Source organism: Dicentrarchus labrax, unplaced genomic scaffold, assembly GCF_905237075.1.
Source record: "Dicentrarchus labrax unplaced genomic scaffold, dlabrax2021, whole genome shotgun sequence".
Classification (NCBI taxonomy): domain Eukaryota; kingdom Metazoa; phylum Chordata; class Actinopteri; family Moronidae; genus Dicentrarchus; species Dicentrarchus labrax.
Window position 1 is genome coordinate 4211280 of NW_026136715.1, and position 27561 is coordinate 4238840.

Genomic DNA, 27561 nt, shown 5'->3' on the forward strand with positions numbered 1-27561 from the left:
CTCTGAATCATTTCTTATGTGACTATCTTTCATTCGCTGCTGCGTTGTGTAATAGTAACCTAAACACAGCTTATACAAGTCTGCTCTGTCAGTGGGATGTAGGGGAAAGGTTGCAGCCGCCCACTATTGATTCATCCTCCTATAGAGCCTGCACCTCCTTTTCTTCCCTCAAAACTGTAACCATATGGCTGTATCTCCCCTTTTCTCTCTATACATCTCTCTGTACTGGTGTACAGAGCCATCTGTGGTCCACTTCAAATATGTAAAAGGGAAAATGTGTCTGTTTTTTAAATCTTTTCTCATTCAGCTTTTGCATCCATCAGTAGATCTGAATGAAAACATTAACTGAGCAGGAAAGAAAGACAGGAGGAAGGGAAAAACAAAACAAAAAAACAGAATCAGAAAAACAAAGAAAGAAGAAACACAGACAGGAGGAAAGTAAAGACAAAGGGACATTTAGGAAAGAAAGAAAAATGTATGAGGGAAGAAAGGATCAAAAGAAGGAATAAACAGGGTTGGAAAGAAGGTAGGAAGGAAAGACAAAGAGAAGGAATAAGGAAAGGAAGATGAAGCGAAAGAACGAGAGAAAAAACATGAAAGGAAGCAGAAGGAAGGATGAAAGGAAGAATCCTAAAAGAAAGGAAGATGGAAGGAAACATGAAAGTAAGAAAACAAACAAACAGAAGGAAGAAAAAAATAAAGGAAATAAAGAAAAGAGAGAAGGAAACATGAAAGAAAGCAAGAAAGAGAGGAGGCATGAAAGGAAGGAAGAGAAAAGGAAACAAGGAAGGAAGGAAGGAAGGAAACATGCACTTTGAACTAATTGAATTACCCTGAAGCGGACCCATCTTGAATCAGTTCTTCATCCACTTTATATCTTTTCCCTCAGTTTAATAAAAGCAGCTAAACGACCCGAACGGGAGCTCTGCAGAATCCTGAAGATTTATGGCAACAATGTGCAGGAGATGAATCCAACATCTGCAGGTTCCCCTCTGAGGAGAATGACGCTGCAGTTTTGGGTTTCATATGCAGCATAGGAGTGGCTTATGTTTTTTTTTTTTTTGCCAGAGAGTCAAGTAGCATCCAAGTCAAAAGGTCAGCTGCCGTTTTTACCTCGCAGACACACGGCAGCTTCTTTTAGCTTCGGTTCGACCTACATTTGATATGTAGATCAGAGGTCACAGTGATGTAACAGGAGGGTCTCCTTCCACTGGCATGACAGTGCAGACAGCAAAAAGATCTTCTATGTTAACTGTTAATCTGTCGGTTTCTGTCAATCTCCAAATGCTCTTTGCTGCTACCTGTCAATCAAATAATGTAGGTAGGACTGTGATATCAGTCTGTCTTCAACGGTCTTCTTTTATGTCCGTTCACTGTAGAGCTGTATCTAAATCAGAATTCTCTAAATTAACTCTAAATTGCTAGTTAAGACAGAGTGTTACTGAGATTATTTAGATGATCAGAAATCCATAATTCACGACCTCCACCCAGTTAGTAGTCCAGTGCTCCTGCAAACAGGACAGCTTACATGTCAAGTCCTGTTTTAGCTATAAGGAAAGTTTAGATTCTCACAAACTACTGTTTAGTAATAAAGTGTGCTTCTCGGTCATAGTTCAGTTATTAAATCCTAATTAACCACGTAGCGTTGCTGCTGACAGCTCCATAAAGTGTTGAGCCATTTTGAGTCTCAGTTTGTAAAAGTTTACAACCTGTCATGTAATCTTGCGTTGCTCTGTGTACAATGATTCAACTGATGAAATTAGATTAAAACACGGGGCGACTACTCATGGCGATCATTGCTCATGCAAACTTTTGATTCCAAAGAAATTGAAAACAAAATGCAGCAGGAGAGCGTTTATCTCTGAAAAGTAGTACCAGACTCTGTTCATGTTTCCCAGTTTTATATCTGAGGAAGTATCAGAAGTCGGAAACAAGTCGCCATTACAGTGGCGGCGTCACCCTACAGTATGCATGCGTTTTGGAATTAATCTAGCTCGTTAGTACAGTAGTATTACACAATACATCACTTCCACTCAGTGGGAAAGATCAATTGTGGCTTCGGCTGCATTCACACAATATCCAGCAGTGTTGCCCCTCCCGCAGGGTTGTGTGTAAGGGTTGGCCGCGTTTTTGTGCTTTAGAACGTAACTGCCGTGAAACAATCAGAAGAAAAATTTCAGATTCACTGTTCTGTTCTCTTCATTCACTCTCTAGGTGACTCGACCACCGCTGCTCTCGCTCGTTTTACAAACGGCAACCAACAGACCAAGGCTGATGATGTCATAAAATACATTTTGAAGTTTCATTTAAAAACCTCAGTTGAAGCTTCGAATGTTAAAAACAAAGAAGACATTCGATACTGCCGAGAGTAGATCCTTTCCACCAAATCCAAACGCATGACAATTTGCTATAAATGGTACATGATGTGTCCTTGACTGTCTATTATAACTAACTAATAGAAGTGACTGTGACAAAGTTGTCCAATAATCTTTCTGCAGGAAACAAATGAGACGTGGGTTGAAAGCAGCTGATCTGTGACATTCTCACCCACACATACTTGCTTACGGTCTTGGCTGTTGAACACAAGCTCTTTCTTGCTGGCAGCCTCAGTCTCTAATCCAATTCTAATCACTCGTTCTCAGTGTCACCGGTGTACAGAAAGCTGCAGTGGTTCACACAGAACACTAGTATCTGTTTCCTCAGCATCATCTTAAACATAATCTCACTGGATTTCTAACTGACAGAAGCTGAATCACTGTAAAGTTGCACACTTCAACATTTAAATAATAGGGTTTTGTAGACATTGAAAGGCATATTTTACCTTTTGATGGAAGCAAACGATTTCCCCAGAAATCATTATATTCCACTAAAAACACAAACAAGCCCTTGATGACAGAGAACAGCTCAGTGTAAATGGTGCTGTAAATGGTTGTTACAACAGGAGTCATGGTGCAAGAGCAGACTTTGCTCAGCAGCCTGTGAAACAGCAAGTCTCTATTAATCCGGACTAATGACATGGATGCAAAGGAGATTTGCCTAGTCAGCAGACTGCAGAGCAGTAAGATCTTAGAAGGCAGGGAGTTTACAAAAAACAAGCTGTAAATCCAACCTGACCCCAGAGTGCATCTCACCTTCTGCTGGATTACGTCAAACAGTATCTCAACACAAACTCATAAAGGCCTCAACATGCTTGACTCGTGGGCTGTGCAGACTCTCTAAACTTACTTCACTAACTTTACTTAACTTTCTGCTCTTTCACTGGCAGTTGGTTCTTTTTTGCCTTTTTACAATCTTAGAAATAAAGTAAATTTTGAGGTATACTCCACTGACAGCCTATGTAGTAGAGTATCAAACTCACCTCCTTGAAAGGGTAGTCCGCTTGGATATGAAGCAGTTACAGTAGATTCCAATGCTGATCTAGTATTAGAGGGGGAAAAGTGTGAAATTTTCTCTAGAAACTGTCAAACACTCCCGCATCGTAATGTACTTTTCTTGGGTCATTATGCTCGGCATCCTTTTTTATATAATCACATTTTTAGCAAAATATATTACCAAATACACGTTGCTTGTTACCAGTCACCATCCAACGTACGCAAGTTTAGTTACGAGCAACATCATTTATAGTACAGTTATAGCTCCACCAGCAGTTTTTACAATAAAGTAAATGTAACATCTGAGAACGTTGCTTTTGACCCTTTATCAGTAGAACAAATATCAATTGACTGATCCAGTGAGAAGTTGACAGTACTTGTTAGTGGATCATTGTTGGTTTTGGTCTTTTTACAGGATTTGTTGGCAATAAGAAAACCTATAGAACAAACTTTAAAACTAAAGCACTAGTGTATATATAGTATAGTATAGTATAGTGAGGTGGCATTATGCATAATGTGTGTAGGAGAAACAGTGGCTGCAAAACTCATGAAAAATGAAAAAGGCCCTATCTAGAGCCAGTGTTTGGCTACTGCAGACTGGGATCCAGTAGATCCTCTTAAATGTTAAACACTGTTGACCTCCACTGATTTAGCATTGAACTCCTATAAAATTGTGATTTTCTTTTTTATTTTGTGATCTCACTTGGGGACATTTATCAGATTCCACATATGCACTAGTTCCTCTTTAAATGTTCAAAGTCTTTTTATATTCTTTCAGGCTTTTAGGACAGCTTTAGAGTGACAGCAAAAGGGGGTTGAACCCATGGCCTCTGCAACAAGGGCTCAGCTCTACCAGACGAGCTACCTGGGCTGCCCCTGTGGACTCTGTTCTAATGATGAGCAATTAAGTTGGCGAGTAAAATGTTATCACAAGTGATAAGAACAGCACAGACTGTAAAGGAGACAAATACCTAAACCTGAAAACTGACACAGCAACATTGTTCTGACATAATTTTATGACCCTCTGGCTGCTTGTGTTTTATAACTGTTGATGCAATGAACGCTAACTGCTGTGGCTGGAGCTGGTTGAGAGCAGCGCTGCACTCCAGCCGAGTACAAGTCTCAAGCCAAAAAGCCAAAGGGCAAATGATTAAATTCAAAGCCGAGTGCCAAAATATAATCATTATGCTTTCATATCGTTCATCACATGAATTTGATGTCACGTTTTCATGTTTTCAGATACATGTTGGCTCTTCCACCAGTCTATTGCTTTAAAAAGTGTTTGGTGTTGTGCAGTGCTTCAGTTTATTGTCAGGAGTCTAATTTTAGGAGCAAGAAACACGACACGCAAATAAAAGCTGTTTACAAACGACGGGCTGCTGTGTGCTTCAAAACGTTGTCAGTTTGATATGAAAATGGCCTCACTTGAGATTTTTGAACATTTTCTAATCGATTAAATTACCCAGAAGTGAATCAGATCCAATCAATGACTACAGCTGCCTCACAAAACTTGTAATTTCATATTTTTGTGCAAGTGATAGTCACTTAAAAGTGCAAAAGTTGATCATTCAGTTGACTGAAATAGTTTCCAAGAAACAACACTACATGTCACCTCTGTCTTTTTTTAACACATAACTTCCCATTCACTTCCTGTGCTTTTCACAAAAATTATATAAATAGCAATGGTCAAGATTGTTTATAGACATTTCCTTATTTAAGCCCACAGTGTTTAAAATTGAGCAGATAAACAAGCTAGAAAAGTTAAAAAGTCTTACCTTTGCTCAGGTTGTATTCAGGTTTTTGAGCTTTGAGAATTTCACCCCAGTAAAGATGCAGAAGATGATCAGATGAATCCAGAAATAAATGTTGTGATCAGAAGTCTAAAGCTGATGGGGATTAACACCGTGTGACTGTTGGTGGAGGGATGGATGGATGGAAGTGTGCCTCCTCCCCTCCACAGACACAGGACAAACACACTCTCACACCTCCCTGAAGCTTTATTAGCAGAGGAGGCAGACCTCTCTTCTCTCTTCCCTCCCTCCACTCCTCCCTCATCCTTCCTCACCAATCTCTCACACTTTCTGTTACTCTCCCCAGTGTTCCTCAGTCTTAGATCTCAGTTTACAGGTAGGAAACTGGGCTTTTGAAGGAAGAGCAAAGATGCACACAAATAAATGTCTTTTTACGTCTTGTTGTGCATGTTTTTAAAGGTCCAGTGTAACATTTAGGAGGATCTATCTGTGGAAATTGTTGTTGTATTCATTAGTGTATCATTCATTTATTTTTTTATCAACAGAGGGAGCGGGTCCTCTTCTACGGAGTCCGCCATGTTGAACCGCCATCTTACTACAGTAGCCTAGAACAAACAAACCAAACACTGGCTGCAGATAGGGCTTTCGTGTTTTTTGGCCACCGTAGTTTTCCCCACATGCTTGAAAGGCGAGCAGTATTCAGTTGGTTGCAATCTTCACTAAATCCAAAACGCTGCTCCTTCAAGTCCATGTTATGTCACAAGTCTTCATGAACAAATTACAGACATACTGGGTTTTTTTTTTATGCATGTTGGCCTATTAGTTTTACCAGGTCAAAACTGTGTGTTTTAAGTGTTTAAGGAGTCAAATCTCAAGTAAATTAAGTCGGCAGTCCGGTCCCAAGTTCTCATTTTAGTGACAGAACTGTACTCACCAATCGCTGACATCAAGGGAAAGGGGTATATTATTAAAAATGTGTGGCCTTTTGTTTTCTCTTCCAGATAAGTTTGATTAACCATGGTTTGTTCACAATCTGTGTAATTATCTGACTGCTCGTGTTTTGTTGCTGTGTTCCCATGTCAGTTATTACTTTAGTCAGTGCAGTGTTTTCATAATCAATCGCCAGTGCTACATATTTATTTATTGTTGTTAATAAGGCTGAAACGAACGTTTATTTTCATTATTGATTTAATGATGAAAGCCCTTTGCTCTTTGATTCTCTTGACAACACACTAATATTTACTGTAAATACTTCAGACTGCTGAACAACAAACTGGGGGGGGGGGAATGTTCCAGCCAGGTCTTGATTTAGCTCAAGGGGAGGTTATTGAGGATGTAGATTTGTTGCATTTTCTATTTAATATCTTTATGTTGAAACATGTTGTGGTAATTTGTCCGTGTGATATTTGTTAATGTTCTTTTTCTTGGTATGTTTCGATGCAGCTGTGGTTACACGCTCAGTAAACAGTCGAACATGCATCCTTGAAGAAACGTGACCAGCTGGAAGACTGGAAGAGCAGGTTTCTGTGAGGATGTTTGTTTCCAGGAAAGTGTCGTCTATATTTTACCTTCAGGGGAGAGACAGTCTGTGTCTTTTCCTGTCATTTATTTTTGTCTTTGACCTTTTTTAAGGGTAGGTTCATCCACATTACAGAAGAATATATTTTTTTCACTTCCAACCAGTGTTACGTATTCATGCAGATACAGTTTTGGTTGTGAGTCTATCAGATTGTTGCCTCTACCCAAGTTTTATTTGTGATGCTCCTTGCATTGACATAAATAAAAACATCTTCCAGAAACAGTGTGAATGGATAATTCATAGACCTCGCTGTCAACAGTTTTCATAGCGACTGTTTTGGGTTTTTTGGGCTAAAGTTCCAATGGAAATTGTTGACAGCAAGGTCGGAGAATTAGTTTATAATTAAATATTATCAACACAGAAGTGGGATGCAGAGTTGCTTCACACTAAAAATACTGTGTTAAAATATACCCAGTTTAGAGTCAATATAGCACTGATTCAGTACAGGGTGAACCCAGTACCAGTGGGTAGAACCACCAAACAGATAGGTTGTTTTGTTCCAACAGGAATATAAAAACAACCCCAAAACAACCCACTGGTCCTGGGTCAAGTTAACCCTGTGTTGTGTCTGTGATATATTGACAACACACTGGGTCAGTTTCCAGTGTTATTTTTAGTGTGAAGATTGACTAGACAACCACAGAAAGAACTATTACAGAACACTGTGCACACTGACTGATATTAATGATCGTTATTGAGAATTTAACCAGTTATTAACATCAGATGTTACGTCACTTATTTTAATTTATACGCTTGCCTCAAGGAATGTAAAGATATATCGCGAGACCGTTAAATCGTGATACAAATACTTAAACTATAACGATATGGTTCCCGTACAGTTACAGTTTGTTTGAAGTAAACAGATACCCAACACATAGTCCAATGCGTTGTGTCATTGTATTTTTCCGCTCTGGTATGAAGTTAAGTCTGTGTAAAGGTCACTCTGTACAAAGGTGATGGGAATCTGGAGCAGCAGAAAAAAGGCTGACAGGAGGAGGAGGAGATGGTCTGGAAAGAAATTCATGTTTAAATCACCTCAGTCTGAGACGTCGGTGTCAGCTCAGACTGTCTTAAAATGCAAATTAAGGCTTAATGTAATTTGATGTCACTGCTCAGTTTGTTTCTCGTGAGTCTGAGCAGACAATAAAAAACACAAAAAGGTCCCTTCCTAATGCCTGGAATAATCAGTGGCATCCCATAAGGTTCTAATGCAATGGAAACATTGTTCACTACTCCAGTAAATAGGACGAACCATAGATACGTCTTGACAACAGCGCTTCAGCTCAGCTACGAGACAGATAGGTAACATTATAATAGCAAGATTCAAAGTCAATAACACTGCGTACGGTCGACAAACAGGAAATATAATGTGACAGTGTGTTTAACAGCAAGACAAGCTAGCTATCAGCTGTGTGTGTGTGTGTGTGTGTGTGTGTGTGCTATTAACATACTCTATACAGATAATTTCTTATATTATTTGTGTAGGCAGTATAACGGTGGTACAATCTACTGAATGTTGATGGAACGTAATGCAGGATTTTGCAGAATCATCCCATTTCAGCACTTTGTTCGATGACATAAAATCAGTGTGAAGCTTCAGGAAGATAAATCTGATCTGAGGAGACAAACAAGCTATTGTTGAGCACATTATGTTGTTGATCCGGTTAGTTAATGTCTGCATGATGCATGACAATATCCAGCGCTATGTCAATGCTATGTTGCATACTAGTATGTTATAGTATTTACATTTTTATGTATTACTCTTAAAGGTCCAGTGTGTAACATTTCATAGATATGTTTTCATTAGTGTACAATCACCTAATAAACCTGTATTTAACCTTTTTTAGAATAAGCGATTTTAATCTACAGAGGCAGCTGGTCGTCTTCGACGGGGTCCACCATGTTGAACTGCCATGTTTCTACAGTAGCCCAGAACAGACATGCTACTGTATATCTATGTATATCTATGTATATCTATTAAAGTGCAGGTTTTTGGTTTAGGTTATTTTCAACTGACTGGCATTCAAGTAGCTTAACTTACTCCTCCATAACTCTTCAAACTTCATTGTTACTTTTCAGAGTGGATGTCTTTCATTCTTGGTTAATTAAAATTAGTTGTGTTGTGTGTGTGTGTGTGTGTGTGTGTGTGCGTGCGTGCCAGCCTGCCGTCTCAGGGTGACCAAGTTCAATCCTTGAACCCGGATCTACTGGATGTTATAAAAACAAGGTTTTGGCTGTTTTCCCAGTTCGGAGGCCGGACACTCCCAGTGCAACCAGCTGACAGACTGGTGCATGAAACTGTACTGGGACAGACTTTATGTGAGAGGTTCCTGCCTACTTTGCTGTAATCAGAGAACATCAGTTTAAAAAAGGAACAAGAGAAACTGAGAGGGTAATTGTATATTAAGAAGTGACTTGCACTGTTCGTTGTACAGAAAGACACTCAAACACTGGCTACTTATTTAACTGGCTTTCTTGTTTGAATGTTTTCAGAGAGAAAAGAGAGAAAATGCTCAGTGGGGGTTATTGAATTGCAGTGTATTGTACCAGGCCTAACTGTATCCGAACCTCAAAATCTGTACAGAAGTTCAAACTCTTGCAGGTCGCCTGGAGTTCAAGTGCTAAATTGCTTTTACAGCATCAGGTTTTTATCAGTATAGCTTTTTCAAAATTTCAAGGCGTGATTTTTCGCTTTATATGAGAACTGCATGAGAAGAACTGAGGCATAACCCGGTCTGTTTTTGGGTCGACTGAGCTGGGGATGATGGAGAGGAGTAGGTCCTATAAGTAATTACAATTCTTACAAGAGCGCCATATGAAGCACTTTCTGTTGGAAAAGTAATGGATTCCATTAATGCACTGCTTCAGTTATCTGTCCTGTTTAAAATATTTTATTTTAAAATGAATTATGGCAACAAGTAGGTGTTTCATTTTAGTATCCACTGGATGTTTCTGTTGTCATTTGTTCACTGATACGTGGCTGAGGGTATGAAGGAGAGAGAGTTCTCTGAGGTCAGAGAAGACATGGCAGCTCTGGAGAAGGACTATGAGGAGGTTAGAGCTGATAGTGGGGGAGAGGAGGATGAAGGGGAGGAGTATTAAACATTAGGCATGCATTCCCCTATATTGATCTATGATCTGTGTGTTTAAAAAATGAAACAGCATTTTTAAAAGAGCAGCACAAATAGTTGGTTCTGTAGTTTCAGCCGGTTGCTGTCTTGGTCAGTATCAAACTGGTTTGTAAAGTAGTATTAGAGGTTAGTTTTTATTGCTATTTTGTACTACAAAGAGCTTTTTAACTCACACCACACCAGGCTGAAGTGGCGACTGTGACATATGACTGTTTTTATGTCATTAAATAATTTTTTTCAGTACACTTGCACAATGGTTTGTGACAGCGGCTCACATGTTGAGCTGAATTACATTTCTGTGTCTCTATGAACATCTGTACAGCCGTTCTTATGGCAGCTGTCCCTTTAACGTCCCTCCAGAAGCTACTGATCCGTTTCTGGTTTGGGGTCATATAGTTTAGGAGATCCGATGAGGGGTTCCTGTTGAGTTCACAGAGTCCACTGAGTAATCTGAGGGTCTGCCTCTATTTCTGACCTCCTTCCATTCATATAGCTAAACTGGGCAACGTGACTCTGCAGGCCAGGAGGATAGGGAGTGTAATGGTAGATTCAGTTTCTTTGCCTCCCCCTTCCTAACACAAGATGCCAGGTCCTTTTGAGTTTTGTAGATTGTGATGTCTGGACTTGGCTTTGCACCTGAATGCAAGATCCTGCAGGACACCTCATATGTAAAACACACCCGCACGGGGTCGGCCCCGATGCCTGCAGTGGGCAGAGGGGTGGGAAAGCACTTCTTGGAGGGCCAGCAGACAAAGGGGTGTGAAAGAGGTGGTCCTCAGGTATAAATGTTCAGATCTCCCCACGTTCGGGGTCTTTCTTCATCTTTGACCGCTCGTGTGTTGATTGACCTTTTCTTTGCAAAGAAAATAAAACCTTGTCGGCCGACAGAAGTTCTCTATTTCATTCTTCACCAGCAGCAGAGAAATTTCCACAACAGGAGCCACGCACACGCACACGCACACGCACATTCATGCACCAGTCTGTCCAGACACTGGCCCAACACACCTGTGTGACACTTCTGGAGTACTTGCCCACATGTGGTTTCAGGTCTACGTGTATGTGGGTTGTTTTGTGTATGTGGACACTTTCTGAAAATGCTGTATCATCACTGGAATGACAGAGAGCTGATTGTGAAGGACAAAGTGTGTGTGTGTGTGTGTGTGTGTGTGTGTGTGTGTGTGTGTGTGTGTGTGTGTGTGTGTGGTGTCCACATTGACAGAAATAAGACCACTAAGGACAGAGACAGCGAGGGAAAAGAAAGAAGGGGAAGATTTAGTGAAAGGGAGGACGTTGTACAGTGTATATGACCTACTGTGGAAACAAAACCAGATATTCAAACCTGTCTGGGTACAGCTTTTCCAAATTGTATCCTTACTTAAAGGTCCAGTGTGTAACATTTAGGAGGCTCTGTTGGCAGAAATGGAATATAATTTTCAGGTTTGTTTTTTTTTCATCACCTGAAAGCCAGTGTTTTTTTTTTTTTCTCTCTTCTGGGTTCTGGGTACTAAGGCTTTTAGTAGCCGCCCACCAAAAAACATAATCTATCAAACAACACAAAACAAATTATTCACTTTTTGTATCTGTAGAGGAATGTCAAATTATAAAATGTCCTTTTATTCCTCGATTATAGTAAGAAACAATTACTATAAAGTTCTTTATAGACAGGTGTGTTGGATAGGAAACTGTTGATCACTTGTACTTGATTTATGACCTTCATCAGGTGAACAGCAGCACCTTCCTCACGTCCACTGAAACTGAATATGAGTTTTAGGTCTCGGGACCAAAACGTCATTAATAATTTAGTACAGGTGATGAACAGTATGTGTGGGATTTTATCATTCTTTTATTCTTTTAATATTTTCATTGAATTCATAGTAAGTGTTTGTCTGTACTGTATTTTAAAAAGGAAATAAAGCAGTTTGATTATTAAACTTGAACTTGCAGACAGAGATGGAGAACGTAGGGGTCATATTTTACTGACCCAGTTAACTCCAGTAGCAGACAGGAGGGAATATAACACTTCGAGACACACAAATGCACACACAAGCACATTGAAAGTGTCCTTAAAAGCCATTAGAAACAAACTTATCCATTATTATTACAATATTTATAGACATATAACATCATTGCGTATTAAATTGCATAAAAACTGACACAAAAGAAGCCTTTACAGAGGACTACATATATGCAGAAACTCACATTGTGTTTGTACCAGGTTGAAAGTGATATGTGGGGAACATTTGACACTTTCACCATATTTCTTTTTGGGTAATGCAGTTGCTCTGATAAGCCATCTGATGTTTAAATGGAACAGTACATGCTGTTCCACAAGTGTTCATTAATTTACAAATCTGACACGAAAAACACGGTCTTAGCAGTGATTTCATCAGCAATATAGATGTGCAAAATCTAAAAGAACTGGACACAAAATGTGGCCTTGGATCAAAAACTGTAGAAACATAATGAATACAAATTGTTTAGAAGTAGAACGTTGATTTGTTTCATTGCTTTGATTCAGTTTTTTTAAGCTTTAGTAACCAAGAAAATATCCTGTGACTCTGAAACTGATTGAAGGGGACCAACTGTGGATTTAACTGTTGTTGTGCATTTTGCATCTTTTCAAACATTGTTGGAGCGTTTCTTATAGTCTTAACCAGCTGTGCTGCAAGATGAATTTGAGGGTTTGCAAAATGAGAATTGCAGCCAAACCAAAGTAGACCTCCTTCAAATAAGGGTAATGTTTTCCTGGGGGAGGTAAAAGTCTTTGGTTGAGAGATGATGGATCACATATTTGTTTCAAGGGCTTAAACACTGATCTATGGCACTGATGCAAAAAGTAACTGAGAGACAGCTGGAGGAAGGTTTCCATATGTTTCCATGTGATTACTCATCGGTTCTGCCGGTTAATAGAGCATTTAAAGTTGACTGCAGTTTAGGAAGGACTAGAATAGATTTGAGAGAAACTGTTAAAATACTGGAAGGGTTTGTGAAGTGAATTGTGGCTAATTTGTGCAATAAAAACTTCACTCTTCATTCACCAGTTAGACGAGAAGGGAACTAGCTCCTCAGATACTGGGACTGTGCTGCCCCTTGCAGGCCAACGGATGATATTGCAAAGCTGACAGGTAGTGAGTTTGTTGAATGGAGGGAGAGGCTGCAAACAGCAAAGAAGATATAAAATGATTATATAAAAATTTATAGAAACTGCTGTTTGCATTTTTTGTTAAATACGAAGTTAGTAATGGAAATATTTTCAGGATATTGTGCTTTCTTATCGCACTTGAACATTGAAGTGGCAGTGGCCCCGAACTAACTTGAGACTGTTGCTTTAAAGCTTTATAAATAGATTTACAACGCAGTAGTTTAAAGTTTTGTGTATTTCTCTTTTGATTTTTTTACGGTTGTCATGACTCTTTTATTATTATCTATTATTAGTTGGAGCTCTCAGTGACATTTTCATAGATCCAAGCAATGTGCTGCTGCTACAATGACCATAACTCATCCTTGTTGGCTCAGAACGAGAGTTTGAAGTTGGAAACAGCAGTTGATAAAACAACTAACAACCAGTCAAACTCACTCTCTGATCTTTCAGATCAAGAATAAACTTTGACACTCAGCAGATGTTGACAGAAGGTGAGATAAGGCGTCCATTCAAATTCACAGCTCAGACTTTGTGATGACGCAAATTCTCACGTCCACTCTTTTTGTCTGCTGTAAACCAACAGACCTGTCTTTGTCAATGATCCATGCACATGTTTAAGGTGTGAAACCCCAGCAATGTGTTGTCAAACCTTTCTCTTACTTTCACTTCAAAAATAGAATAAAATTGCTCATTTTAAAATGCTGTCTCAAGACAAAAAAGCTGAAGAGAAGAAATTAAAGAAGCTGAACAAAGAGACTCAGAATATGATTTTTGTAGGAAATTCTAACAAACATATTGGCTGTTTTGTGTTGTCAGTGGCTTCCCACCTCTTTGCAGTATGGACTGTGGAACTGAAAAGTTGTTTTTTTTTCTCGAAAAATGTTCTAACAATCTCTGGCTCCAGCCTCTCAAATGTGAGGATTTGCTGCTTTTCAGGCTGAATATCTTTGGATTTTGGACGGACAAAAGAAAATTAGAGGTGCATTTATGCAATTATTTCTGTTACTGAGAGATATTCAACATCTGCTGGACTAATTAATTGTTTGGTCGATAACATCCACATCTATTTTCAGTTCACTCTCACAGAAGACTAAATGAAACTATAAGTTCTTACACTGGACAAGCTGGAGCAAGAGAATTAATGGCACTTTTCCTTAAAAAAATTACTGAAATGGTTAATCGATTATAAAAATTGTTGCCAATTCCATCTGTGAATGGTTTCAGCACTAAAAAAAATCATCACATGATAATGTATATGATGAATAGTTTCAGCCCGAGTGTACTGAATAAACGACATAAAGCTTTGCAGGTTTGCACATTGCAAAGACAAGTCTTTCTTTCTCTAAAATCAGTTTGTTTCTGTTAGAGAGACCTCAGAGATCACAATCCCTGCTCTGTGTCAGACTCTCTGCTGCCCCTCTGTGGCGATGAGTATGTACTGCTGTTAGTCCAATTCATAGGAGCTGCTGTCAAGCTGCATCTTGAGGGACTTGAAATCCGGCCTGTCTCCTGGCTCGGCACTCCAACATTTCAGCATGATTTTGTAGAGAAAGTCGGGACATTTAGCCGGAGCTGGCATCCTGTACCCGCGGCTAACCTGCTCGTACACTTCCTGGTTGCTAAGGGCTGGGGAGAACAAGAGAGCGGGGAAAAACAAGAGGTTAAACATTTGTTTCCACTAAAACACCTGTAGATGCACCTGGGGGGCTTTCTCTATATATTCCGTAGTTAAGCTGTAGTTTTGATGGTGGTGAGTTTGGAAAATGATCTAAAACAAACTAAACTCATGTTAGAGTCTGTCCTTTATCATACCATGACCTCCACCTCTGGTGCAACTTTATAGAAAATAGTTTCTTTATTGGCATAAATGGATCATAATATTCATAGGTATGTTTTAATTTGTCTATAATCAACTAAAAATACAAATTGTTTTGGTTCAATATCTTAGAATGAGCCACTTTAACGACAGAGGCAGCGGGTTCGAGGCTTCATCAGTCTGAATCAGTCAAATCGAGCAGGTATTTCAGCAGGATTTTGTCCCCCGTTGGAATCACTTTTTCCTCAAGCAGCTCAACTTCATATTTCGTTTCACCATTTATTATTGAATGAAGGTGCTGCAAACTCTATTTCTAAAACATCTAATGCAAAAAAAAGATTCCACCAACCTGGGTAAGGAACGCCTCCGTGAGTGGTAATCTCATAGAGCAAGACACCGAAAGACCAGACGTCTGACTTGTTGGAGAACATCCCATGGCTGATGGCCTCAGGAGCGCTCCACTTGTAGGGAATCTTTTTATCTTCTGTGATGTAGAACGGCTCCTGGATGAGGAATATTTGTTTTAAAAGCTGCAGCCTTGGTCTGACTTTAAAGACCCAAACCTTTCCTCCCTCCCTACCTTGATCACTCTGGCCAGTCCGAAGTCGGCTACCTTACAGATGTAGTCCTCTCCCACCAGGACATTTCGAGCTGCCAAGTCTCTGTGGATGCTGTTCTTCTCCTCCAGGTATGACATCCCATCAGCCACCTGGGCTCCCATGTCAACGAGCGCTGCTATGTCTTGATTCTGCCCCTCTGGACCTGAAAGGGAGAAACGATCAACACCGAGAATCAGACCCCAGCAATTTATAAAGAAAGCTCTCACCACAAACTACAGCCTCCAAAAAGTGAACATTAAAACCTTCATGAAGGTCAGATTTATTGAAGTTCCATATATTTTTAGCAAGATATGCCTTTTTGTAAACAGTGCAAGTTTCAAAGGCCAGGCGGCTGAAATGAAAGAAACACCCTGACCCTGAAACTCCCCAACCACAAACCAAAGCTCCATCCCTCTAATCTTGACCTAACCCTAGCGCACAAAGCTCTTGGTCCTCACAAAACACAGAGGTACACTGAGCCTTACTTCTGAGGAAGCTGAGCAGGCTGCCCTTCTCCATCAGCTCGGTGATGATGTAGTAAGGAGTTGTGGCCGTGCAGACGGCGAACAGAGCGATGAGGTGACGATGGCGGAGACTCTTCAGGATCTGAACTTCCCTCTGAAATTCTCGGTGGTTCAACTCTGAGTCTGAGAGAGAGAAACAAAAAGGGAATTAAAAAAGGGGTAAAAAAAGAAAAAATCCCAGACATGAAGAAGAAGAGCAGAGACAAAGGAGGAATGGGGGGAGGGAGAAAATAAGAAGCGAAAGAATGAAACCAAAGAAACGACACTGAAATCTTGATGATTTAACATATATTTAAAGCATTAAAGGGAAGATGTGGTGGCTAGAAAATACTCTAAATTTGGACACAGGATTTTATGGGGGTTTCATGAATGTAATTTTAAAGAATTTTTAAACAGAAATGTTCATGTAGCACAATGATAGTGGAACTATTTTACTATATGTATGTTTGATGAAATCATGCTAATAACTGTGGTAATCATACAATGGATTGCACAGAGGAAGCAACCATTCATGCAGTATCAGTACACACGCCAGCTACACACGAGGGGAATATCTTAACATGCTGCTGGTGCGATCATTGTTATTTAAAGAGCAACAAAAGACAACACATTTTTATTCATCTTGTACTTTGTGTTAAGACACACACACGTTTTAATCCGCCTTTCTGGTCGTGCAGAGACACTTTTATGGTCAACTGACCGGCCACATTGTGGATTATCACACTGAGCGTAAGCACAGAACTCCCTGTCGGTTTCGTTCTGTCACATTTCCAATAAGTTTATTTAAATAAGACGACTGTACAAACAGTCTTTTGAACAAAAAGTAAGAAGAAAAATGTGAAAAATACGGATCCCCAACATGGTCTGTCTGTGCTGCAGTGAAGTTCTGTTTTATATCACAACAGTCTCAGTGAAGACCACAGTTTTAGCCACAACAGCAGCTGAGTTGGGAAATCAGCCAACAGAACAGCTGAAATGGCAGACAGCCGACCAGATTCTGACATCCCAGTGTCAGATTGCCAATCGACCTCAAGCTGCACAGGAAACAACAACCGATCAGCTGGGCCTGATTCAAATATTACTTGAGATTGCATACAGAGTCTGTCTGGTTTAAGAGGCATAAAATCTATTCTCACATCTTATTTGTTTGATCCACTCACTGTTTCCTAAAGGCAGAAGTACACCCCCTCCCCAACAAAACAAAGAGCAACAAAGAGATGGGGGAAAAAAACTAAGCTTGTAAATTGTCTAAGTCTTAAAAGTAATACTGTTGCCGTGATCAATATCCGACAGTTCATTTTGTGCCAGTGTTATTTGCCTCCATGAATCAACCTGCTGTGGAACGAATGCAAGATATGCGGATTTTATATTTCAGTAACAGTTACAGTTACAGCCTGTAAAGCTCTGTTTGTACACCCCAACCACCACCCCACCACCCCCCGCCCCCCCAAGCACAAGGTACATTACACTGCAGGTAACCATAGCAACAGTGCTTGCTGACAGGTGACTGCATTATCTGTTATTTTTATATACAAAGACATTTGTGCCGAACTGATAAGTAGGTTAATCAGTTAGTTGGCAGCAAAGTCAAGAACATTCTTTGGTTCGAGCTTCTCAAATGTGAGGATTTGCTTTGTTTTAATGTAAATGGACTATTTGTGGATTTTAGACTTTGAGATAACTGGCGTCACCTTGGACTCTTGACATTTTGTAGACTCACTGTTTAATTGATCCTTAAACCAATATGTAACCAAATATGGAAAAAAAAAAGGTATCTGGATAGTTTTGTTTTGTAATATTGTATTGATTCTTACGTTTAAACCCCCCAAACATAAACTGAGGGCTGTGATGTTGGATGTTTCAGGGAGTCTGATAAATTAAAAAATACAGATCCTCTCAAAGTCCTCAAATCTTATGACTCAGCTTACGTGACAAGCAACATTTCCAGATTAACAGAAGGGGAATGACTGCTAGTCAATCCTGGGTTTTATTACACTGGGACAACCTTAGTGAGTGTTGCTCTGAGGGTACTATACAATAGAGTTTCAGTCTGAAGTTGTTTTTGAACAGTGATACTTAAAAATGATGCAATACATAAACCATGTACTTCCTGATTTATACATTATTACGGTACAATAAATGAGTCACAGGGTTAATCAGATCACTGAGCTACCTGACAGACAGCATCACCCACTTGGCTACTCCCACAACCTGCACTCACTTTACGTTCTACAGGTGTTTGTTACACACACACACACACACACACACACACACACACACACACACACACACACACACACACACACACACAGCTGATTGCATTAGCACATACTTTAAACTGAGAGGATGAATTTCTACTTAACCTGAAAAGAATTTCAACGATTTGTTACACAAACAAGGTGTCAATCACTTCCACTCGTAACAATGCTGTCTGCATTGCCAAATATGTATGACAGCCTCTGGTGTTCATCAATGGAGATTAGTCTTAACCTTTTAAAGGTTAACATTTGACTGAAACTGGGTGTAGTTTCAGTCAAATGTGGTCTAACATGTTGATGACAATGCACATTTGTATTTTTTTTTTGCATGAAGAGATGATCAAATACCACTTTTGAGGATCTTGATGGCGACATTAATAATGTTTTTCCAGCGTCCCCGGTAGACGTCCGCAAAGTAGCCGGTGCCCAGCTCCTCCTCCAGGGTGAACTCCTCTTTCGGGAGCTCCCACTCGTCCACCGTAAAATGATTCAAATCTGGGGTGGTGGGCTTTTTCTGATGGAGGAAACACACACACACTTGTAGGTTATAAAGGGACACAAATACAGTACATATGTTCTATATAGGCCGGTCTGACACACAATCTCAGAATGCAAAATTTGGAAACATTTTAGTCCATAAAATGACAAAAAAAATTGAAAAATGCCTATGACAATTTGCGTTACGTCTAAGGGGAAGTCAAATGTCTTGTTTTGTTGAAGCAACAGTCCAAAACCCAAAGATATTCAGTTTATTACCTCATAAGAGAAAGAAAATGAGCAAATCCTCACAATTCAGACTGGGAAATTTTAGGGCATTTTTGCTTGAAAAATTACCAGTTAACACTAAAAGTTAATAAATTATCAAAATAGTTCCTGATTACTTTGTTGTTGATCAACTAAGTGTTTCAGTCTTAGTTGACGTGGTACAAAAAAAAACAACATAAGATGCCCATATTTACATTGAACACTTACACAAAGAGGGAATTCTGTACTAAAAATGTCCCCCATCACCTCCATTGGGAGCATGTTTGAAAGGGATCTTTCAGTGACCAGTATGAGCAGGAGGAAGGATTCATCCTGACATCGTGTTCATGTAACCTGATTGGTTGGTACAGAGGTTATTGAGAGACAGGGCTGTTGCGGTGGCTGTTAGGATATATATATCTTATATATAAGATTCTTAAGTAGAAAATTAATTAATTTCTGCTAGAAGCTGACATCACAAGCACTGTAGTTTCAGTTTCTTTGTGACTTCCTAAAACAAACTTTGTGTTCAAGTTCAGAGCTTGACCAGCTTAAGGAAGCACATTAATGTACGTTCTAGCAACAAGTCTATTTAAGTGAAATATTTTTTCTACACTTCTTGTTTTCACATGACCACAAAATAAGAGGAACAAACAATTGAAGAAGCAAAAACATAGAAACACAACCAACACAGCTTGCCTTACCCTCTTGCAGGGGTTTCCCAGTGTGCCCGTGTTGGTCAGGGTGTTGATGCTGTAGTGCTCCACCAAATCAATCAGAGAACTGAACTGGTGGTTGTGCTCCACGTAAAAAATATTCTCATCTCCGTGGATCTTAAAATGCTTCACCCGATTGAGTGACCTCACTGCAGAAAGAATCACAAAAATACACAAAGTCAGATACAAACAGAAGTGGTTCACAAAATAAAGTTAGAAAATAAGTTCCTGCCGTCAGATTCTTCTGAAGGTTACATTTTTGGGTTATCAAACCATTGTAGTTTATTATGTTGCAAAAACAGCCCCAATAGATTACAAATTCTCTTTGTTTCTCTTTGTGTTTTTAACTACAACATCACAAAACTAACAGCGATAATGATTTGAAATGTATATTCCTGTTCCTCAGTATTTTAGATTTTTGGAACGTATGTGTTATTTTACTGTATTCATCAGAAGACACAAGTAAAGTGTCTCCTAAAACTGTTCTTCCTCTATCAGATTCAGATTACTTTATTGTCCATTACGCGTAAAATGGAAATTGGCACTGGCATATGTCAACACACAATATACACAACCATAAATAACATAGCAACACACAAAACAGCAGAAAGTTAAAGGGACGAGGTGGTTAGTGGCAGTAATTAAAGTGATGTAAGCTTAAATAACCATCATAACAATAAATAACACATAGCAGTAAAAATGTATATTAAAAATATATTAAAAAGGATATTAAAAATGGGGGGCAGGCAGGTTCCTAAAGGGCCTACTTAAACAGGTTCTTACTGAGGATGGTCACAGCCATTATCCGTGGGACTGTCAGTCTGCGGCCTGATGGGAGCAGCTGAAATGCTGAGTGGACGGGAATGGTTGGGGTCATTGTAGATCTGGATTGCCTTTGTGGTTATTGATTGAGAGAATAAGTCCTGTAGTTGCAGCTGTTTGCTTCCAATGATCTTTCTGGCCTGGTTTGTTCTGTTGCTTTAGGTTTCCAGTGATTTTATAATATTTTATTTAAATGAGTTAATTTCTGAGATCTGGAAACGTGGTGACAATGTCGCTAAAAGATGTCTGACAGGTAACGTCTGTATTTTTTAACTTTTCTGTGTTTTTGTGCCAGAGGGTGAGGGTTAGGGTTAGGCACTTGTTGTCAGACATTTATAATAACAATCTGAGTGTCAGTAGCACTTTTAAGCACTTCTAATGGACGTATATCGGTTGTGTGCAACTGGCAAATTTACCAAATTCTAAACTTTTTGTCCCCAATTAGTCACTCTGACACAAAGTCCATGTTGGAAGCCACTGTTGTAGGTTATATTAGAAGGTTAGCAGGCTGCATGAAATGATAGAAAACATAAATACTGACATTTTCTGTGGTTACGCTTGTGCCATTGCTCTTTGAAAGGGCATCAGTGTGAGCCTTGTGACTGTCAATGAGTAAGCTTTAGAGATGCTGGTAGGTGGATTTTGTCATTGGACAGAGCCAGGCTAGCCTTGTCTGTGCCTTTTGGTTTCCAAGCCCAGACCAGCTGAACTAAAATAATCTCCATCAGGTTGTAGGTTACCTTGCACAGTAACATAGCAAAATTGACTTATGAAGCTAGAATGATGCTAACTTTAGGCGAACAGAAGAAATGGAGGATAGAAATAACCTTTTATTATTGACGCTGACAATACATCCATGTCCCCAATGCAATATTCTGGTCTATTTATGGACTATGCAAATGCACTACAACCTACAGTTGTGAAGGGTCACATAGCAAAAGAGATCAGTGATTGTGGGTGGACTCTGTTTTAAGGCAAGGCAGTTACTAGATAAAGGAATAGTCTTGTGGCCAGGTTAATGCCCCGTGTTTATTTACCGTCTCGAGTTCCTGGTTTCCCACATGTTGGAAATGTTTATTACATCTGCCAAGGAGTTTATGTTTTTAGTGCCATTTGTCAGCAGGATTATGGGAAAACTACCGGCCCAACTTTCATGAAACTTGGTGAAGCATTGACCATGGTAGAACTCATTCAATTCTTTTCACTTTTGTTAACATTGCAAGATTAAGTCAGTTGTAATAAAGACCTATATAGTGGTTGTGGATGCTTGTAGATTTGCGTGAACTATTGGCCTTGGCAGCGGTTGCACTATAAGACTGACCTCCTAGTTCTCCTACTGAGAATGTTACTGTGACTGTTATCAAATCAGACAATGCGTGATGTTCTCCAGTAATGCAGCAGTTCATTGTGCATATGAGGAGACCTCTTGTGAGGGTCTTGGGTTCCTTATCGGCTAGATGGCCTCCCCACAAACTACTTCATTATAAAGCCAACTGTTATATACATTTACTCCCCTGTCTCTCACTCTCTTACTAAATACATCACAAGTTTTTGAACTGAAGTGAAACTCTCTCTGTACTCGCTCTATTTTAGCCCACTGACAACATTCACCATTGTTCTGTTTTTGTTCTTCCTCCAAACCTCCACCATTCCCTCCCCTGCTTGTCTTGCCTGAAAGAACGTATCCAACGTTGTCTTTCTCACTGTGTCGGATGAGGAAAGCTCCCCGGTCATTTCCTGGTCCCAGCAGGTGGCTTTGGGCCTCAAAGCGGTTCATTGTCCCAAAGTACCATCTGGATGACAGACAGACAGAAATGAAAGTAATTATTAGGAAGTGGTGGCATCTTAATCTCTACTTACTGCATTGGCTCTCCAAAACAACATCCAATATGACTATATCCTGTACCTGTGAACATCCTGGCACCTGCTTTTTAAACGATGATGGCTGCTTCATCTTTCAAGGTATAACTTTTAAGTGGTCAAAGTATCTAACCACGTCAAACGTTTCCATGGAAGTACAGCATGCAAAATGAAAGTATTTGAGTCTTCTGCTTCGGGTTATCACATGACTCTGATGGCGGCTTGACACTGGATTTTCTGCTATTAAAGGAGTGAATGCTTGCTTTTTTATACAGTTATAAGACCTTGTTGATGTGAGCTACAGAACAGTAGCTCCAGCTTTAAGCTTTGTTTTGTGTCTATTTTTTAGTTTTAGGGCTTATAGCAGTTTATTGTGAAAAAATGTCAAACATTTTCTGGTTGCAGCTTCTTAAATGTGAAGGTTTGCAGCTGTTCGTTGTCATATATGATAGTTAATTGTAAGTTTAGCTATCTGAATATCTCACAACAGGAACAGGAACAGAAAACACTAATAAACATTAGTTGCAAACCTTAAATATGTCTCCCCACAATAATTATACATAATATAAAGATAATATCATGAAAATCAGCAACTCTATAACTATTTTCAGCTTGGCAGCATCTGTTGACATCTGGGAAAACACACGTTACACACTTCCCATTCTGTTGAAGCAATAAACTGACAGAGAAAGACAAAACAAGAAGTGGTGAGGCGGACTGTCGTAGCGTTAGCGTCCCAGTTTGCATCACTGCTAAAAGACACGCAGGCATGGGACTGACATTATGAAAGGTGTTACTTTTTTTTTACAACATAAGGTTTGGGGGGAGGGGGAGATATGAGAGGCAAAAAAGTAACAAAGAAAAATGAGGACAGAGATCATGATATGGATGGAAGAGACACATCAGGGTGAGTGGCAGCAGAAAGTGAAAGGTTATGGGGAAAGTTCCTCTGTGGGTTTTAATCAAAATTCCAAACACACTGCATGAAAATGTCAAATTTGTGAGACAAATGGATGACAATGGGATGCTTTCGTTCGCATTAGGTCTTCTGTAGAAGGATAATGTTGCTAGAATATAATTATTGTAAAGATAAGCAAATGTAACATTTAAGTATGGTATGATAGGCCTGTTTGTAGTCTGCTAATATAAGATGCATACCAAAAAACTATGGATATGTTCACAATATGCTCTAAACTGGAAAGAAAAATATTGTGACATATTTCATCGCTGCCTTATAATTGCAGCAATATGTATTGGTTGAGAGTAAATGTATGTATATGATCAACAAGTGTGTATCAGCTGTGTGTTGTGACACACTTGAACTTGCATTTTAACAAGTCCAACCAGTCCCACTGTGATTACAGTGTAACAAATAGTGTGGTTTAAAAAAATGTTTGACAATGGAATTAATTTCCTCCTGTTACCTGATAATGTTTAATTGTCATGTTTATGCAGCTAAAGCATGTGTAAGGGTCAAGTTTGTGACATAAAACACGTTTAAAAGCATGTATTGACTACAGTTTTAAGCCTAAATAAAATGCAACTTAGTGTAAACCTCTGCTGTAAAACAGTGGTTCAGGTTGAAACTGGTTGAGGCAGTAAATTAGTCCTCAACACTTACATTGCTAAACGTTCCAGTCCCAAGTTGAACGTATTTTACATGATCACTAGTCTCCTGGTTTTTAAGTCTTTTGAGCATATTTGGGATACCGTGTTTACATGGATCATGAGAAACCTGGTTATTCATCTCCCTGTATAATGATAATAAGGTTATTTAGGTTTCTCATTGTCTGCCTACAGGTGTGTTTCAATGTCCCACCATCTGCACCAACCAACAAGGGAATGTTCAGAAACCAGGATAAGTTGTTTATGTGCATAGAACATAACCAGGATACTCCAAAAACCTGATGAAAACCAGTATTACTACACAAGTAAATGCACTGATTGACTCTTGCCAAGTACAAAAGCACTGACAGAAGAAAATAACTGAACAAGAAAGGTGTGTTTGTGTGCTGAACATGTGTATTGCAGTCCATTACAGGAGCCCTGCAGTATATGATCTGCCTCGTAGACAACTTGTGAGAGTTTATAATGTTAAGCTTTGGTTTAAACCATCAGGACCGGTGGCTGAACAGGCTTGGTTTGTGCGTTTAAAGTGTGCTGTATATCTCTGCATGTCTTTTATGCTATAGAACAGTGTCCTAGAATCTAACAATACTATATCTATATGTTGAGACTATAGGATTTTAATTCTTAGTTTGATTCACTTCACATGAGTTTGCATAACAAGTCCAAAGTTGGCTGCAGTGGAGTTCTGCGGAACCACAGGTGTTATAAAGTTATGAAGAGAAGTAGGTCTGTTTCTTTATGGAGGTATTTAGAGAAGGTGCACCACTCACGGTTGCATTTCCAGTGACTCGGCTCTGGCCAGGTAGTTGCTGGGTACGATCCCGGTGTCCAGGACGCGCCCGTTCTTATCGATCCTCCGTGCGGTCCACCAGTCCCCGCTGCGGCTGATGACACTGAACAGGTCCCCCTCCTGGAACGACAGCTCATCCGTGTGCCGCGATTCAAACGGCCAGATCGCCGTGTAGATACACCCACTCTCGGGCACTCTCTCCAGCGTCGGCGCCGGACTCGGACTCGGTTGTCTGACCTCCCCGCTACTGCTGAAGCCTCCTCCTCCTCCTCCTCCTCCTCCACTGCCACCATGTACTCCCCCTTCTCCCGGAGAAGCCTTTTTGTCGCTGAAAATCCTCTGCCATAGTGTTTCCAGACATGGACAAGCTTTCCGCAGACACTCACCCATAGATGAGCATGAACGGCCCCCCGCTCGGAGCCGCCTCTCGGTGGCAGACAGCCGGCTGCACCTGTTGGGCAGGTAGACAGGATGGAGGCGCCGGGAATCCTCGGAATGCCTTCACAGAGAACAGCTGCTGCTGCTGTATCTGTTTGTCCTGCTGAGACTGTGACTACTGTGCTATAAGACAACAACTTCCTTAAAGCCAGGCAATAATAAAACACCCGGAACTCCGCCTATATCTGACAGATGCGTCATAAATGATTTGGATGAATTTTGAGTAGATTATTTAATATGTAGGGAACTTTTTATACAAATCTGTCTGTATTGTGTATTTTTTTTCAATAGTTTTTAACAATCATACATGTTTAATATATTAGAAAGTTTACTTTACATGGACTTTTCTTCACAGATGTGAACCAGATGCTGAGATACAGGCTTACTGTGTATATTTTTTTAAGTTTTCTAGCATGCCCTAAAATCACTGGTCTATATTGTATTTATTATTGTAAGTTTTTAAGTAATTAAGGAGAAATTTCTTTTATAAGGTTTGATTGAATAATAAAAAAATATACAAAATAATTGCATAACTACATATAAGTAAAAAATACAAATAAAAATGGAAATAGAAATATAATAAGAGACTACATACCTTTTTTTATAGTAGTCAAATATATACACAACATATGCTAATATATACAAAGTAAAGGCATTCCACAGTATGTGCCAACAGAAATGAAGTAGTAACGAGTTTTAAAGATTGTGGTGATGCCGAAGTTATATTTTTACAAGAATGACAGAATAATCCGGTGTATTTCACATTAACAATTAACCACAGTAACATTCAGCAACAGTTTAACGACTGATGACTCAGAGTAAACTTACTGGTCTGCGTTCACTTTAAGTATGTCTGAACCAGTTTTATTAAACTCATGAGTGTTCAGTCTCTTAATCCCACCAATGACAGTGAAACTCGGGTGGAAATAACTACAAAGACATTCATATCATACCAACATTTATCTGCAGATCTCTAATATGACAGGAGGACAGGTGAGGTTGTTTTATTGTTTTTATTATTTTTCATTGGGACTAAGCACTTCCGGGTTGCCTTTGGTATGTTCTATATAAAGAAATCTTGCCTTGGGGGAAAAAAACATTTGATACATTCTTAACACAAGGTTCACAACCTTCATCGGTCGTCACGAGCTTCTGGTGTATTTTACATAAGTGGAGCTTTTGTCAAACAGGATTTTTGTGTACAAGTTGCAAATGTTTGTACTCTTCTTACTGTTGGCTGCAGTGGGAGGATAAAGTCTCACTGAAGAGCTTCATGTTGGCTTTTCCTGATTATTATGAAATTAATGCCAGTAAAATGTAATGATTGCGGTGATTATTAAAGGGAAGCGTTGTCACTTTTCAACCAGCTTTGTATAATTGCGATGTGTGTATGCAAATTAACAATGCAGAAAGGCAAAAGTCTGACAGGTGACATGTTTCAGCCAAGGGCTGCTGTTTGAACTGCAGATTGTACTTCTGGATTTTTTTGTTGGCCTGCCTCCACAGACAGTCGCTCCAAAACATCCTGACCAAAATCATCTGGATAAAACAACCAGTGGAAGAGTGTGGCAGAAAGTTCCTGTAGATATGGAAGAAAACTATTTTAATAGTTTAATGCTGCGATAAGACATTCAGGTCTGCAGTGCGGAGGAATTGTGATGTATGGAGAAGGGTTAGGGGTTAGGGAGGAGTTTGGAAGAGTTGGAGTGACATTGGAAGGCAATCAGCCAAGGTTTTCTACCTTTGTGCAAAAGGGAATACCACAGTCCTTTTTTCCATGTTTTCTCTGGTCATGTCGCACTAATTTCAAGAATATTTGTGTCTTTCTACTGCATAGAGCCTAGATTTATAAAAAGACCATCTTTACAGTACTGAAATATTCCTTTTTAAAGGTGAGACGAGCATAAATCTTACGAGGGACAGATCAGGTGTTGTACTGCTGACGCTTTACAGGCCAATAAGGCTCAACTATTTGTAATAGGATTGAGGAGTATAAATTGTTTTTTTTACATGTATTTTGAGGCTGATTAACATGTACTCTTAGGAATAGTGTGATACTCTTTAGTCCAAATGTAATTACTACATGTTAAGTGTCTTTGTCATTCCTGCTGAAAAGCATCACATTCATCTGGCAGTTTTTTGGAAAATTGGGACAAAATGGGAGAAAAATATTAATATAAAAACTGACTCTGTGAAAAGGAGACATTAGACTCTCTGGAATTGATTCGGTTTGTAATAGCTCCCTTGAATCCTAAACTGTGGTCTGTGTTGACTTCAACACCACCAAGAGTAAGAAAGAAAGTTCAGGCTTCATGAAAATGACTCAAAATATAAAACCTGCCAAACAATTGATATGGACTGTTAAAAACAAACTGAAGTTTTTCTTTCTGA

General features: G+C 39.5%; 1 protein-coding gene and 2 long non-coding RNA genes across 3 annotated transcripts in view; 2 read left to right on the top strand and 1 right to left on the bottom strand.

The window, feature by feature from the left end:
• LOC127376958 (uncharacterized) overlaps positions 1 to 27561 on the top strand; it is a 44103-nt gene that overhangs the window by 11185 nt on the left and 5357 nt on the right. The window lies entirely within an intron of this gene.
• On the bottom strand, positions 11656 to 25308 carry ptk6b (PTK6 protein tyrosine kinase 6b). Its single transcript, XM_051424311.1, has 8 exons — positions 24713 to 25308; positions 22125 to 22246; positions 19620 to 19780; positions 18520 to 18685; positions 15875 to 16036; positions 15371 to 15552; positions 15140 to 15293; positions 11656 to 14600 (listed from the first exon to the last, which is right to left on the bottom strand). Exons 1-8 carry the CDS (start codon positions 25120 to 25122, stop codon positions 14419 to 14421), a joined length of 1539 nt encoding a protein of 512 aa, XP_051280271.1. The 5' UTR covers positions 25123 to 25308; the 3' UTR covers positions 11656 to 14418.
• On the top strand, positions 22972 to 26533 carry LOC127376955 (uncharacterized). Its single transcript, XR_007887589.1, has 2 exons — positions 22972 to 23220; positions 24114 to 26533. It is a non-coding gene; the product is annotated as an uncharacterized LOC127376955 (long non-coding RNA).

Coding starts and splice junctions, on each gene's coding strand:
- ptk6b (XM_051424311.1), bottom strand. CDS start 25,122: ATGGGTGAGTGTCTGCGGAAAGCTTGTCCATGTCTGGAAACACTATGG. Junction 18,686..19,619: donor TGGGAAACCCCTGCAAGAGG/GTAAGGCAAGCT, acceptor TTCCTCCATCAG/AAAAAGCCCACCACCCCAGA. Junction 15,553..15,874: donor CCTGCTCAGCTTCCTCAGAA/GTAAGGCTCAGT, acceptor TCTCCCTTTCAG/GTCCAGAGGGGCAGAATCAA.